At 40.0% G+C, this 16013-nt stretch overlaps 2 protein-coding genes across 10 annotated transcripts in view; one reads left to right on the plus strand and one right to left on the minus strand.

Annotated features, from left to right (window-relative positions):
* The window catches only part of TASOR (transcription activation suppressor), a 78172-nt gene extending 71043 nt beyond the window's left edge, over positions 1-7129 (plus strand). For all 7 annotated transcript variants that reach the window (XR_014545336.1, XR_014545337.1, XR_014545338.1 and 4 more), the window contains one exon: positions 1637-7129. The gene's annotated coding sequence lies outside the window, so the exon portion shown is untranslated. The remainder of the gene's footprint in view (positions 1-1636) is intronic.
* The window catches only part of CCDC66 (coiled-coil domain containing 66), a 41276-nt gene that overhangs the window by 14894 nt on the left and 10369 nt on the right, over positions 1-16013 (minus strand). For 2 of the 3 annotated variants that reach the window (XM_083602960.1, XM_083602959.1), the window contains exons 7-16: positions 14740-14858; positions 14156-14329; positions 13180-13311; positions 11763-12001; positions 10686-10770; positions 9600-9761; positions 8956-9103; positions 7742-7894; positions 6394-6872; positions 4908-4945 (exon numbers count right to left, since the gene is read on the minus strand). In XM_083602960.1, coding sequence (XP_083459086.1) covers positions 4908-4945; positions 6394-6872; positions 7742-7894; positions 8956-9103; positions 9600-9761; positions 10686-10770; positions 11763-12001; positions 13180-13311; positions 14156-14329; positions 14740-14858 — 1729 coding nt within the window. Of the gene's footprint in view, positions 1-1076; positions 1291-4907; positions 4946-6393; positions 6873-7741; positions 7895-8955; positions 9104-9599; positions 9762-10685; positions 10771-11762; positions 12002-13179; positions 13312-14155; positions 14330-14739; positions 14859-16013 lie in introns of those variants that run through there. The other variant, XM_083602961.1, reaches the window with a different exon arrangement.

The raw sequence follows: 16013 nt of genomic DNA on the forward strand, positions 1-16013 counted from the left end.
TTCCTCTTGTTGGGTGGTTTCTGTGTCTAGGGCTGACCTGTTCTGAGAGGGTTTGCACTACCCCTGAAAGAACAGGTTTGTAGTCTGGGCATGCTCCTGGATTTCAACATGTCACTGAAGCCTCAAGTGGCTTCTGTGGCAAGGAGCGTTTATGCCCATCTTAGGCTGATTTGCCAGCTACAGCTGTCCCTGGACCGGGATAGCCTGGCCTCAGTTGCCCATGCTCTGATGACCTCCTGTCAGGACTATTGTTATGCATTGGTTGCGGGCCTGCCCTTGAAGGCAGTTCGAAGGCTGCAGCTAGTATAGATTGCAGCTGCTCCTCTTGAATTGCAGCAGCCCAATGGGGCCACATGACACTGGTCCCGAAACTGCTACACTAGCTGCCAGTGAGCATACAAAGCATAAAATGGCTTGGTACCAAAGTACCTTCCCAGTATTCCTGACCCACAATTGACAGGTGAGGCTTTGCTGGTAGTGCTGCCACTTAAGAGTTGCTCAGTTGACAATGATATATGACAGGGCCTTCTCAGTGGTGGTTCTGTGCTTGTGGAACGCGCCCCCTGGCGAGGTGCATCTGTTCCCCTCATTATTGTCTTTCAGAAGGAATTTAAAAATATTACTGTTTACTCAGGTATTTTATGGTTGTAAGATACTGTTCCTGGCAACCCTGAAATCATTGGCTGAGAGAACGACTGTCTTTAACTGTTTTTAGGATGTTTTTAATGATATTATTTAATAATGTTTTATTGATGTGTTTGCTGCCCTGGGCTCCTTTGGTAGGAAGGGCAGAATATAAACACGTTGCTCAAATAGGCTGGAGTGAATCTCCTTGCAACTTGCCTATCAGAGATTACTGTCCATTCTACAGTGTTTAGATATTGCTCAGTACAAAACTATTAATAACCCTACTCCCTTAACCCTTGGTACTTCTGGGCTGAATGACAAGGAAGGAGATTCAATAACTCCTGTGGTGGGTGGTGAATGAGAACTACTATTTCCAAAATCCCAGTATGGCACCCATTTTATCCAGCCTCAAAAGATGCAGGTGCAAGGGGAAAAAAGGAAACCAGAGGTCTGGGGAAGAGATTGATTTGTTTATTTCATAAAAATTTAAAGACCGCTTGTTTTTGAAAAATCAAAGCGGTTTCTTCCTAGTTACCCCACTTGGCTCCACTTGCCACTTCACACTTCAGTATAGAGACTGAATTGATGCTGTACAAAATGGCTACCCTGTTTTCGGTGTTGGCTAGATGGCCACTGATGCCTGAAGGCCCTGACAGGACAAACCTTAGAAAGTAATGGAAGAAAATAATCAGAATTAAACAACATACAAGATTGTGTGTTTTTCACCTGGCTGGTGTCAGCCCATTCTCCCTTTTCCCTGTCTGAGAAAGCCCATGAGTTATCACCATACAGGAGGGACTGAGAGAGCCTAAGGAACCTAGCTGATCCAGACCCCTTAAGGTGAGCAGGTGCACCTGTGGCATAGCCAGGAGGTGACCAGTGAGGATAAAAAGAACCCTACACTTATCCTGCAAAGGAATAAGGTGAGGGGTTGCTAAAGCCTTTGAAGTTCTTGGTGTGTTAGAGCAAAACTACCTTTACATCGTTTACTGCTTTTTCCTCCTCCTAGGCCACTGAGGTAGAGAGAAGAGGCAATGCAGCAGGATTGACCTTTTATTTGGGAGGCTGTCTGGGACCCAAATAATTGGATCACTGAAAACTACTGCCGCAATCTCTTGGACCAAAGTGGAGGACATTGCTAATGCCACATTCTGTGAAGCTAGACACGACAGTCCGACCACTACCAAGAAGGGAATGGAAGCGCATTGTGCCACGTTTGGTAAAGTTCGGCTTGATGATCCACTCTTCTCTTCCAAGGAGGGAATAGAAGCGTGTACCCCATTCTGTAGAGCTGGGTTTGGCAATCCCACCTCCACTGAGCGGGGAACAGAAGCCTATTCTGCCAACGTGGGAAGATCATCGCTCTCCAGTAAGTGAATCTGTGGTTGGAACTGCCATTGTGTTCTCAGGTGGAGCAAGGAGCAGTCTTGGTAGCCTTTACATGCCTCAGTTGGAATGTACAGACTCTCTGCTGACTTGTTGCTGCAGTGAGCAACTTGGTCCAAGATGGTGCTGCTGGAGACTGGAGCGCGGAAGAAAAAATGTGAGAACCAGAGTCTCAATCTATTTTCCCTACTGCCTCTGAGAAATGAACAGCTGTATGTATTTCTGCACCAAAACAGGCCAGCAGCATCAGGCATAGGCAAGATTGTGTGGTGACACATTGTCTTGATCTGAATAAAACAAGAATGCATGTGTATCTGCATCTACTTCAGCAGCTACCAGACCCCCACCTTTTGCAGATCTGTACATGGTTTTCCAGATACCAGCATTTTATTTGCTTTTTGATTTGCTTTTAATATTTGGATTCTGCTTTTCTACCAAGTAGAGAGCTCAAGGCTCAGAATAACAACAACATTGGAAATTGGTGAATGTTTATATCAATGTAATTTGATACAAACACATAATATAAGGCAAAAATAAATTCAGCAAGCAATATTTCGATACAAACTCATTATAATTCAAAATATCCAAAATATTCCTAATTTTGGTCACAAGGGAGGCGGGGCTGGTCTCACTTAAGGCCTACATGGAACAAATACTCCCTTAAAAACAGCCACACATCTCAGGAGTGTTCAACATGCAAGTGAGAATGTGTAGCCATAGCCAAAGCAAAGAAGAGGAATGAAAGCTGAGGAGGGGTTTCCTACCCATTTTTAAAAAGAAAGTTATGGACCTGGCAAGGATGTGAAAGAGAACAAGGTAGTTCTGCAGGAGGGAGCTCCTGAGAACAATGAAAGATTACACTAGCAAAATTCCAAGAAAAGGGCTCTGTCCCAAGGCAAGGCAGGAAAGGAATTGGAGCAGCCTCAGGAACTGGTTGAGTAGTCAAAGTTTGATCATGTGTCCTTGCCAATCCTAGACGGTGGTGTACTCATTGTACTCCAGACACATCCTGCATGCCAACCAGGGAACATCAGCTGTAACTTCATGTTTGTAAATTAGATTGTCTCAAATTGTTGAATTCTGATTACACAGAAAACAGTGGCGCTCCTCAGGTTTGATATTTCAGTGCCCTATGATGATTGTTTTGTATTGGAAGAAACCAGAAAATGGTGTTCAAGCAACCTGGCCACCAAATTCTGTTCCAACTTCCAGCTGAAGTTTTCGAATTATCTTCAAAGGCAGTCCCACAAATAATACATGGCAGTAATCTGACCTAGAAGTTAGCAGAGCATCGGCTATCGCTGTACAGATGGGGTGCAGCTGGGCCATCAGCTGAAACTGATGGACGGCACATGTCACCAAGGCCACCTGAGCCTCAAGTGATAGCAAAGGATTCAGAAGTCCTCCCAAGCTATGTACCTGCTCCTTCAGAGAGTGTTAACCCCATCAAGAGCAGGACACTTTCTATCCATCCGGTCTAGGGAGATGCCCACTAACAGTGCCCCAGTCTTATCTGGATTGAGTTTCAGCTTGTTGGTTCTCATCCAGCCCATTACTGAGGCAAGACAACGGTCCAGCATATCCACTGCCACACCTGCAGAAGCTGAAGTAGACTTGTCAGCATATTGCTGACAATGTACTCAAAAACTCTGGATAACCCACTCAGCAGTTTCATGTAGATGTTGAACATCGTAGGGGAAAGAACTGAACCCTGAGGATCCCCACAATTATTATTATTATTTATTGAATTTATATACCGCCGTATACCCACAGTTCCCAGGGCAGTTCACAGAATAAAATCAAAATATAAAATCACAAAATACATAATCAAAATAAAAGCAACAACCACCCAATAACTGCCCCCCAAACCCCCACATTTTAAAAGGACATAGGACATCAAATCAACTAAAGGCCTGGTTAAAAAGGAATGTTTTTGTATAATGAAGGTGCCAGGCAAACTTACCTGGGGAGAGCATTCCAATAAGCATCACCCTCTGAAAATGACCATCCAAGTAGGGCCACAACCACTGCAAAGCAGTACCACCCAGTCCCAACCTGGTCAGTCGCTCCAGGAGGATGCCATGGTCAATGACATCGAAGGCCACTGAGAGGTTAAGCAGAATTAGCCGTAACACATTTCTCCTGTCTCCCATCAAAAGTCATCATGCAGGATGACTAAACCATTTTCTATGCCAAAACTAGGCCTAAACCCCGACTGAAATGGATCTAGAAAATCAGTTTCCTCCAAGGACACCTGGATCTGGTCCACAACCACCTGCTCAAAGAGAGACTGGCTACTAGTCAGTAGTTACTTAGATTTTTCAAACCCAGGAAGAATTTATTAACAAGTAGTCTTATCACTGCCTCCTTCAAGCAAGCAGAGCACCCCCTCTCTTCAGGACACATTCATCACCTCCCCTCCCTGCTACTTTTTATCAGTCAAGAGGGGCAAGGGTCCAGAGCACAAGTGGCTGGCCTGACTGATCCAAGCACCTTGTCCACATCTTGGCATCTTACCAGTTGAAACTCATCCACCACAACAGGACTAGACAGTGCTCTGGACACCCCTAGAGATTCATCTGCTGCAACAGTGGAGTCAAGGTCCTGACAGATGCAAGCAATGTTATCCTCAAAGTGCTTTGCACACCAGTTACCGAAAGCTACCATCAGTTGTGTTACTTCCTTTGGGCCAGACGGTAAAAGGCCTCATACTACACAGAAAAGCTCTGCCAAGCAGCATAATGAGGAAGCTATGGAGTAGGCCTGGGTGATATACTATATTGGTATATTGCCCAGGACCAGTATGAGGGGCTAACCACGATGGTGGTTAACCCATTGTTCTCCAAATAAATAAATAAATCATTAAACACTTTACTAGAGAAGGAGATACCTACCTTTGTTCACCTAAGTGGTTTTCTGGTGATTGTTCTTCCTAAAATAAGACCAAAATAAATAAATAAATAAGATGTAGCTTCTCACCCTCTGTATTTTGCAGTTAATAATTCAGATAGCTTGCTTTTTCTCCCCTTTGAATAGTTTTTTAAAGCACCATTTAAAATTTCTTTGGAATTCCTATGGTATATACCAAAGGCTGTGTACACACAAACACACTCTCTCTCTCTCTCTCTCTCTCTCTCTCTCTCTCTCTCTCTCTCTCTCTTATAAAACCTTATTGCTGGTAATGTGTCACTCTCTAAACATCCTCTCATTGGTATGATACAAAGAGGAGCCAGGATGAAAGGATGGGGCTATATAAACAAGGGCTGGCTTCTCCCCAAGGCCTATGGGACTAAAATGGCACAGAATTTAGGGTAAGGCTGAGAACTGCACTAAGTGCAGGTGGGGATAGAGCTCTGAAAACAACTGGAGCTCTTCAGCTCCTCACCCTACCTGTCAAATTTGAGTTAGGGGTGGCTAGCCTATGACCCACCAGATGTTGCTAGACTCCAGCTTCTGCCAGAAGGGACCTATAGTCCATCAACATCTGGAGGGCCAAGACCAGCCCCCCCACTTTAGTTTGTAATTATATTGTACCCCAGGATAGCAGATATAAAGGTAATCTCCTCATATCCACAGAACAATCCTGCAAGGTAGATTAGATATTAGTGTGTGATTGGTATGACAGCATTTTAGATATTTGGACCAAACAATATCTTAGAATATTATAAATTCTTCACAACATTGGAAGTCTTAACTCATCAGACTTAAATTATATGTGGAATGAAAGTTACCAAAATATGAAATCTGGGTGCACATATTGCATAAAGGCATGCTTGCACAACATAACAGTTGCCAGTAAATAGTCTTGGGACCGAAGGCCTAAGGGCCTTTCTGGATAATCAATTTACTATGTAATAAATGCAGTTTGTTTCTCACTTGTTGTATATAGTCAGCAGCTCTTCCCTTCTGGTTTGCATCTCTGTTGCAGGGACACTGCATCTTCCAAGGACACAACTAGGACTCTTTCCCAACATAGCATATTCATTGCTAGTGGTTGCTATAGTATATGAGATGCAAGACTGCCACAGGCCTCTGTTAGGATACACTTAGGACATGGATTATTTAATATATGAGAAAACTCAAGGTTTTGTGAATTTCTCATATAGCGGTCTTATTTTAATGTTTGGGGGGGGGGTTTACATGCCCTTACAATATTAAAAGAACAAAAGGAAGAAATAATCTGCTAATTTATTATATATGATCATGATCAAGATGGTGCTCAGATGGGCAGTAGTCTGGCACCATGTTGGGCACTGTCCTATCAACATCTGTCCATAGTGTTTGCAATAAGTAATTATTAAAATCCATAGAAGAAACAAATGGTGGAGTACAGTATTGGCCTTTTGAGTACAATATTATCATGTTTCTCAATGTACTCACCTTATTCTTAACATCACATTCATGCTGAAGTGAGGGGGATTCATCTGGAGAAGTGCCTTTCTTTTGAGTGAGATTTCCGGGACTATTTCTTTCAACCAACTGAAGCAGTTCCATTTGTCGTCTAGCTTTCTTTTCTTCCCTTTGCCTTTGCATACATCTTGGATATTTTTCCGATGCTGGGATATACCTTTTGCAAGGTTTGTTTATGTTCCAGTCTGGTTTTTTCCAATTCCTTTCAATTGCCTTGCCTTGCTTCTGTTTTTGTGCAAATTGTTCATATAGATTGCTGTAGCTGACAATATTCTCTTTTTCTGAAATCTTCTTTTTATCTAGATACTGTGTCTCTTTCTTACACTTTTTGCTTTTGAAGTCTGCTTTATATTCTGCAGCAATACCTGGAGATTCACAGTCTGCTCTTCCTTTCCCAGTTTGCTTAGTGCAAATCTCAGAATTAGGGAGCACGTCAATGTTAAAAATATCTAAAAAATAATGATAGATATTTGCATTTCAAGTATTAATTTCACTGTATCCCTATTAAGTTTATTTAAACATCACTGAAATGGGACTATCCCTTTTTCTTTGCATAGCCAAGCAACATAGCAAGGAAAATACATTCAGAATTAGTAGGTATAAATTTAAAACTGAATAGGTAATTCATTGCAAAACTTAAAATGTACAAACAATTCTGTTGATTGTCTGCTGTGATAAGGAATATAAAATAAATTTACATATATACGTATATGTGTGTGCGTGTGATTATTGGAATCAACTAACGGAGCATTTTAACGAACTATTTATATAAATTAATATCTAGCATTAATGAGAAAAACACAAGTGTATATGTATAATATCTGTATTTATATTTCCTTTTCAATACAAAAATGAGGGGGAGGAAATGAATCACTAAAGGCGCAAACCTAAACAAACTTAAATCCTGTTGAACTCAGTTGTACTTCCAAGTATATATCCATAGGATTGTGCTCCATACATCCCCAAGCTGTACTAATTTCAAGAATGGGTGATAACGATGAATGCACTAATTTCTTAAATATGTAAATCTCCCAATAAATATCACCAACTGTATCAAAGTGAACTTGGCTCCTCCTTAGTTGTTATTCTTAAACTTGCAGAGAAAAAACTTATTAGCATCTGATTTTCTCTTACACTTAACAGCACACTATAGATTTAATGCTAATCTCATTTCATCAAGAATGTCTGAAGAGGTAGTCCCTCATTAATGAGCAAGAATATAGGATTCCCACCCCCCATCTAAATTTACTGTTTTACTAGTATAAATGGTAAGACCGGCAACAGATAAGATAATGGAACATGTAATTAACTTGTATACCTGTCTGAACAGCAGTGTCTTTCCGAGGAGAGAGAATAGTTTTGACATCCTGATTCATTAGACTGCTGTTCTCTCCAGAACAGTGATCATTATTATCACGAGTATCAAAAAAGCCATTCAGGTCAGTACAGTAACTCTCACATGGTACATCACCTAAAGGGAAAGAAATAAAATATGTATTCAAATACTGCTAATCACTCAAAAGTTAATGTTTCAAATAAACAGATCAGTTCATAAAGCACAACTTGGTCTGAATGTGTACATTACTAACAGGGACTGCTAAATACAGGGGTTGTGAATTATAATCAAAATAGTTAATAAGGAACTATAGATTATAGGATCTCTGCCCATCCTGACTATAGAGTCAGCCTGAAATTTCGTCATGGAAGTTTGGGAAATAAAGGAGGCCACCAAAAGATGCAAATTCCCCCCCATTCAAAAATTATCCATGGATAAACTTTTCCTGTGTTTTTTCATGGCTTTTTGGAGCAGTATGTTTCCCTTTTATATGGTTCTTTCGATGCTCCTGCAAAACGAACAAAACCCAGAACTTCTGGGTCTTTACAGTAAGAGCCTAAGCAGCCAGACAGTGACATAATGGCACCATATAGCCAGAATTGAGGAGAAACAGGGCTCTTATCACTCTCACTGTGACAGGGTGGAGATGGGAGGAAAGTGAATGTACCCTCATGGGCAGAAAAAAGTTCCCAACATCTTCCCTGTCCTCTTCATGTCCCTCCTGAAAAAACTGCTAAAGAGTGGAGTCAGACATTTTAGGAGGTGTGAAACTGTTTGTGAAATTCAGCCTTCTGTTTTGGCTCTCACTGAACCAGTCTGACTGAGGCTTTGTGAAATATCTGTGTGTCAGGTTTTACATATATACAGTATATCCAAGATAATGTGAAAGGGAAACATGTACTTCAGAATTTCTAAGGGCCTGAAAAAAACTTCCAATTTCATTCCATGAACTAAATAACCACACTTCAAGAATGAAAGAACTAATACGCCATCAATGTGCATGGCATTTTATAGGCTGAAAAAAGTTCCCCACCTGCAGGGCAACTAGGGGGTTGTGCCAAAAGCTTCATGGAAAGGTGGATTTTTGAAAATATTCTATCAAGATTCCTGAAAGGAACAATTCTTATTTGGGAGGCGTTCTCAAGGAGCAACAAATCAACTCTGTCAAACCCACACCATTTAAACCTGATACTTACCACCACCAATATTCTTCTGCAGTTTGGAAATATCATGCCCCTTCTGAGCCAAATCTTTAATGCGCTGTTCCTGTTTTAACCTCTGCGCCAGCTCTTGAGCTCTTTGCATTGTCTGGTATAGCTCATTTGTTTTAACGGTCATTATCTCCTAAATGATAAAGGAAATATACATATAAGAACATTTATTTAGGAAGGAACCAAGACAGAATCTTGAACTACATACCTCTACGACTTGCATATTATGTGAGCTTTTCAAAAATAGGAATGTGAACATCTCTATATACTGAGAAATGGGGGGAGTAGATTTTACTTGTAACCATACCTAGCAACAACTAAGGTGGCTTGGTTTCTCAGCATGTGAGGACTGAGCTGTGGGCAGCAGTTTGAGGTGAGCTGAGAACCAGAATCCACAGGACAAGCCTGTAGTTGGAAATGAAGCTTAAGTCAGCACCAAAGGAAAAGCCAAGAGGCTGGATTACAGAGTAAGCCAGAAGTTAAGACTGATTAAAGGTTATAGGAACAAACCAGAGCTTGTAGCTCAAGCAAGGTGCAATGGGAAAAGAAAGCCCTCTTAGTCTCCTTTCTGTCCAGGAGAATTCAATAGCCAGCCTGGATGAGCAAGGACCCGAAGATACTAAACCTACCTCTTTTTGCTTTTGTTTGAGCAGATCATCTTCAAACTGCTTCTTCATTAGCTCCTGCTCTTTTGCAAGTCGGCGCTCTTCTTCTTGTTCTTCTTGTTTCCTTTGTTCCTCTTCAAGTTGTTTTTTCTTCCGCTTTTCCTCCACTTGAGCCATTATGGCTTTCTAGAAAAATCAAATTGATAATAAAACGCTCTTAGGAATTAGGGATCAAATGTCATTTAGAAAAAATCCTCTAAATGTTATACTTTTTTGGAATTATTTACTAATATATATTTTTCTATCTGTTTTCTTATTGTATCATTATCATAAGTTTTTTTTTAATTCCTACAACTGGATTATGACTAAAAGTACTATGTTTATCTAGGACTAGGGGCTTTTAAAACATAACATAGCAAGATATCCCAATTTTTCAGCTGCAAAAGTCAGAGAAACATTTTCGGACCTATATTGTAGTGTTTTGACATGTGGCTAAATAAAAGGCTTAAGGAAAAATATATCCTTGTCTTATTTTCATATATGAGAGGCATTTTGAAATGGATGAATTTTCAAACTTAGTAAATTATATTTTTCAATATTATTGTATATTTTTCACTATGTTGTAACTTGTTCTGCACCTTGGGATGAATGGTAGGATAGAAATGCTATAAAGAAATAAATAAAACAATGTTTCAAATATTGAAAGTGATTTCTTCTAAGAAAAATGAAAATTCCATTCAGCTAGTTTAATTTCCTTTGCTGTTCTTTTCTTTAATATGTTAAAGTGTTTTTAATTATTTTTAATGTTTTGTCAGCTGATTGTTTAAGAAGGGTTTTTTTAATGATAGACATCCCAAGCTTTTCTTTCTAAAAATCAACTCAACAGCAATAATACTAAAATCACCACCAGATTTGTTTAATCAGATAAGAGAAAAGAAGCTGTCTGTCATGGTTCTAACTACAATCCAAGCCCAGCTACATCATTACACTTCCTCTCATTGCTTGTTCAGTTTATGTTTTTAGTCAAGTTTTAATGTTTTCTTCCACTTAATAGAAAAAAACAAGAAATTAAACACACACAAAACCCTACATTAGAATTGAGTGATCTACCTGATGTTCTAATTGTTTTTGCCGTCTCCTTCCTCTCTCCTCAATTTGAGCAGGATCCAGGAGGGCAGTCATCGAGCGAAGGAAACTGTCAACAGAAAAGCATTTAGAGACACAAACATCGTAATTTAAGTAAATACATTGCTACACAACACCCCCGTCTTCACAGCAGTGCAGGCTTCCAGGGGCCCAGGCTCTTAACTAGAGTCTGTGCTTCCTTTTGGACAATGAGGCACAGTAGAGACTGTGGCGTCTTTATGATATTTGGTTTATTTGCACATATATAGAATGTGAGCCCGGATGAAGAGAGTGCAGGGCATTCACAGCCCAAGAGGGCCCTGTTCCTTCTATTACTGCAGCCTCTGATTCTAAGGGACCACGCACATTGTGTTTGCCCCTCTCTGCAGCATAAAACAGATTGCTCACCTCATGCTATGTGCTCCCCCTTCAGCTTGCAAAACTAACCCTTTTTCCTCTTTGCTTACCTCATCGCCCACTGCAATTCTGCCCCTCTCTCCTGAAACACTGGTCTTTTGTCTCTGCTTACTATTTTTCACCTCAGGGAGGGCTTTTCCCATTTTCTGTCCTGCCCAGAGAGTTAATGGGCTAAAGACTGGCCATCATTGGTCCCTGTGCCTCCAATGACCCACACTCAGCTAGCTCTGCCAAGATGGCCTGGATCATTAGCATAAGCTTAATCTAGAGGTTTCAGTGTCTGGCAAAGTTTAGTCAAACCTAGATTAATTCTAATTTATACTAAATCCAAGAATTGTAGGTAACTTGCACCCACAAACTCTGGCCTATAACAATACCAACACATTGTACAGTGTAAAAACCCACCCAGAACATTTCTGCACATCTGTTATTACAGTGATAATATTAATGTAAATTTTTATTTACTGACTTTTAATGAAATAAAACTCTGAAGAAAATTATTCTAGAGTTTAGCACATAAATAGAGAATGCTAACTAAAACCAAAACAAATGTACTGGACGATTTCTAAAGAGCAAACAGCATTATAATTTATTATACTAATGAAATGTTGGCATCAATTTGGGAAACCCAAGGGGGGCATTCACCTGGCTTTCTGATTTGGCTCTGAAATGTTTCCAATTGCCTTTCCTGAAATCTCCACTTCTGAAGGTGTGAGATGACATGAAGTTGTAGGTGTAAAAGCAGTCTGGTGCTGGGGTTCAGGTAAAAGTTGAAAAATTTCAGGCTGCTTTTTATACGTTGTATTTAAAGGGTATTGTGAAAATGAATTAGCGTGATTCCTGAAAGAATCAAAATGCATTGTCCACTTGTCATGCTCTTCACCCTAAAAAAAATTGAAGGAAATATATATATCATTTTTATGCACATCTCAAGTTTTCTGCTATAAGGCCCTCAAAGCAGCAAACAGTATGAATTACATTCTGTAAAAGTATGCGTGTAGAATTACTGTTGTTACTATTTTAAAGGAACTATCTAAAATATGGGAAACCCACTTAAGTTAAGACAGTGTGAAGTACTCCCATCTGAGCTGACCACATTTCAGAGGGAAAACAAACCTTTTAAAACAAAGTTTGACTTACATCACTCGTTTTGCCAGTATACATTCTTCCAGGTTGCCAGGTCACCTGACTGAGCTGGTGCTCAACTCCAGTATGAGTCCCCCTTCCTGCTCCTCCCCCAGAATGCCATTTTTCAGGTCTTACACCATCTTAAATTCCACCAGGCTCAGATTAGCTGGCTGGGTCCCATCTGAGCCAGGACAGGGAACTTTCAGCAGCGTAGCTCAGGTGAGCAGAACCAGCCGGCTAAACCACTAATCTGCCATATCCTCTCCTCCCAGCAGAGCTAGGATTAGGTTTATGCCCTCAACAGTAAACTACTGAATGCTTAGAAGCAAATCCCACAGAGATTAATAGGGTTAGGAATACTCAACACTATTTAGCATTGCCCTTGTGCTCTCCCATTGCAATTTCTAAAAACATTTCTAAAAACTTGCTGAGCACTGGGCTGCAAGTTACTTGGCACTAGGTCCCTTTCTGTAGGACTTTTAAATGTGCATAGTTTTGCACTCACAGCATACACTAGGCATGGGCAGATGTTTGGGACTACAATTCCCATCATCCCTAGCTAACAGTACCAGTGGTCAGGCATGATGGGAATTGTAGTCCCAAACATCTGGAGGGCCAGAGTTTGCCTATGCCTGGCATACACAATCATCCAACAGCATATTTCTCCAGCTCCTTGCAGAGAGTGCTGGATACAAATAACTAAATAAATAGCAGAGCTATTAAAGAAATGGGTACATGCTACTCCCTCCCTTGTTCTCCCAGCTCTGATATCATGTAGCACAAGGACTTTACACATCTCATTATATACTTGATGGCCTCACTCATGGAATTCTCCGTTCTCTGGGTAATTTTATTAACTGGGCCAGAGTGAAAGACATGGACAACATAAACCATTACTCATTTCAAATTAATACCCTTCATAGACCACAGCTACCTTGGATAAATTACACTTTTCTTCAAGTTTTCGTAGCCTGTCAGCTTCTTTTTGTTTATCAAGTTCTTCAAGCCACTTCTTCTGCTGCTCACGTTTTACAGCACTAAAAGGATGCTCTACTGGTGTCGCTTCCTAAAAGAAAAAGGAAACATCTTTTACTTCCATTTACTCTCATATTAATCCATTTATTTAGTATTTAGGCTTTACACTATAAAAGTGGGACACTCTGTACAGGTATGTACATGCATGTGTTTGAATAATCAGAGCAACTATTTTAAAACTGGGTCTTGATCACATCATTGCCATGCAATTTTTAACAGCTGTATAAGTTCTGCTATTGGCGCTATTTATAGCGCATATGGGGACCCCAACACTAGAGGAAGACCAGATTTCTATGGGCTGTAGTTACTGGATGCACATCACATGTGATTCTGTCCTTAAGAAACAGCTAAAATCCATGAGCAATTTCCTGGCTCAGTTTCCTGGTGTGTTATCTTCTTTTTTTGGAAATGCAGACAAAGTAAAGGGAACACAGTTGTCCCATGACACTTTCCATATAAAAGTTAAGGCAAGCTGGTTTTATAGAATGGATCCCAGCATAGCATTTCATGTCCTTTTACATAACTAGAATAAATGACATCTTTCTTAAATATACTTTTGAGTAAAATAATACTAGTATTGTCTTGATAGTTATTAAAAGGAAGTCAATTTCAGCCTCCACACATCTAACATTCTACCACACTGGAGAGATAACATTTCCCAATTGAGAATAGCCTATCTCAAAAGGACGGCAGGCAACTCCTCAAGTCTGATCTGACATGTTGGATTCTACTTCCAATCCTAAGAAGATTAAATAATTCTACCAGTGTCCTCTGAATGATCCCTACTCAGCCAAGCTCATGAAAGCCACATTCCAAAAGCAGAGAAATACACTGTCCAAAATTTAGTGAAACACTGCATGCAAATAAATTCTTACCCCTAACACAAATGCTGTTCGAATAGCAGCTGGTAAATCAGGAGAACTGAAACTAGAAAACTGTCCAGTTTGGCCACTTGAAACACTGGGTGAAGTTTCACTAGCCTCAGTGGTCAAAGTTCTACAAATGTGGGTATCTTCCGTTGCAGCACTGAAGTCATCTGAAAATGCGATCTACAAACAAAGTATCTTGGTGACTTCAAATGAACTGCTTTTTTCCATTGGTGTTAGAATGTAAACATGTTTCATGCAATTATATATTATTCAATTTTGTCCAGTTAAAAAATACGCACACACCCATCACCACCACTGTGCATTACGCATTACAATTAATTCTAAATGCCTTTGCGAGAGAACATCATATAGGGAGAGAAATTTCTTTAAGATGGGCCTGCAAAGATATTTGCAATAGGACATGGAACCTCCAAATTATTTGCCTATTCTCTAAAGATGTATCAGTGTGTACAACTAAACACAAAAAGGCAGGCATATATTTTAGATAACAGCACAGGATGGAATTACAATATTGGCAAAAATATAAGCAACATTTATTGCATTGAACAAAATGGTTTGTTTATTTCTACCTGAGTCATTTGCCCCTTGTCGAAGCAACAGCTTACTGTATCCATTTTCTGCCTCAGGTGATATTTGGACTCTGTTTCCAAAGTTTCTTTCAGTTTCTTCTTGAAAGCTATCTGTTCATCTTTAAATGAGAGAAATCATCAGTGTAATGTCTCACTGGCTCATTCTGGATGTCACAATATCCACTGTGACAGTGGATCTGCCAGGAATAAGCCTGGGCCAGGATCAGTCCTCCCTCTCTGTCATGGTGGCACAGAGATTGAAAGCTTTTGTTTCTGGTTTTTTTGCTAACTGCAATGTTGCTTTATGTGGTGCTGGTTCTAAACAAACCAGTTAAGATTAACCAGTTTGTTAGGTTTGGATGACATGACAAACTACAATTAATCAAAAGCAGAAAGAAAAGTTTCCAAGCTCCTTGCAGGTGCACCAGGGGAAGGGAGGGGCAGTGCATAAATGCATGTCTCGCCTAGGCTCATTCCTGTCATGCTAAATCATGGTTTATCACTACGTGCAAACACAGCCACTAAATACAAATAACCACGTTGCCAAAAGGAGAAATATGAAGCTTTAAAAAAAAATACAGAGTGGTAACCAAATGTGACCATCTGAAAACATGAGGGAATGCATCAGCAGAACAGAGAGGAATGAAATTTTCAATTATCTCCTCTTCCTTCCTGGAGTATCTCATCCCCCTCCCCTCAATCTGCTCTGTGGGTCCCAACCCTCTAGAGGAGATTTAAAGCGGGGCACAGGCTGCTGGGGGAACCACCAACAATTGCCTACCTCCCCGCTCCACTGATTATTCCCCTTCTGTCGGTGAACAGTCACCAGTGAGTGCCACCCAGGGAAATCATAGTGTATGTTGAGATATAGAATTAAGGTAAAAAGAAAGAGGGTAAGGATTTGCTGAATTAACCATGTGAACGGGAATACAAAAAAGGGAGGTGTGAGGAGGTCGGGGAAATAAGTAAACGAAATCTAAGATATGAAAAGATTGATTTGTTTTTAATTATTTTCTATTTATTTTTTCTGTATTTTGTATCTTTTTTTCTATGTATTTTTGTACTTTTCCTTTTTTTCTTTTTTTCCTGTAACTTTCTTCTATTTGTAAAACTTTAATAAATATCTTAAAAAAAAAAAAGAAATCATAGTGTAAGTTAACTAAAAATAACCAGACTTTGACAATTTCTTTTTAAAAACGAGAGAGATTTGCTCTAAGTTCAGAAACTCTCACCAATGGGAAATGATGGCACAGAATGCAGTAAATAAAAACTGT

Source organism: Podarcis filfolensis, assembly GCF_964270895.1.
Source record: "Podarcis filfolensis genome assembly, chromosome: 2".
Lineage (NCBI taxonomy): Eukaryota > Metazoa > Chordata > Lepidosauria > Squamata > Lacertidae > Podarcis > Podarcis filfolensis.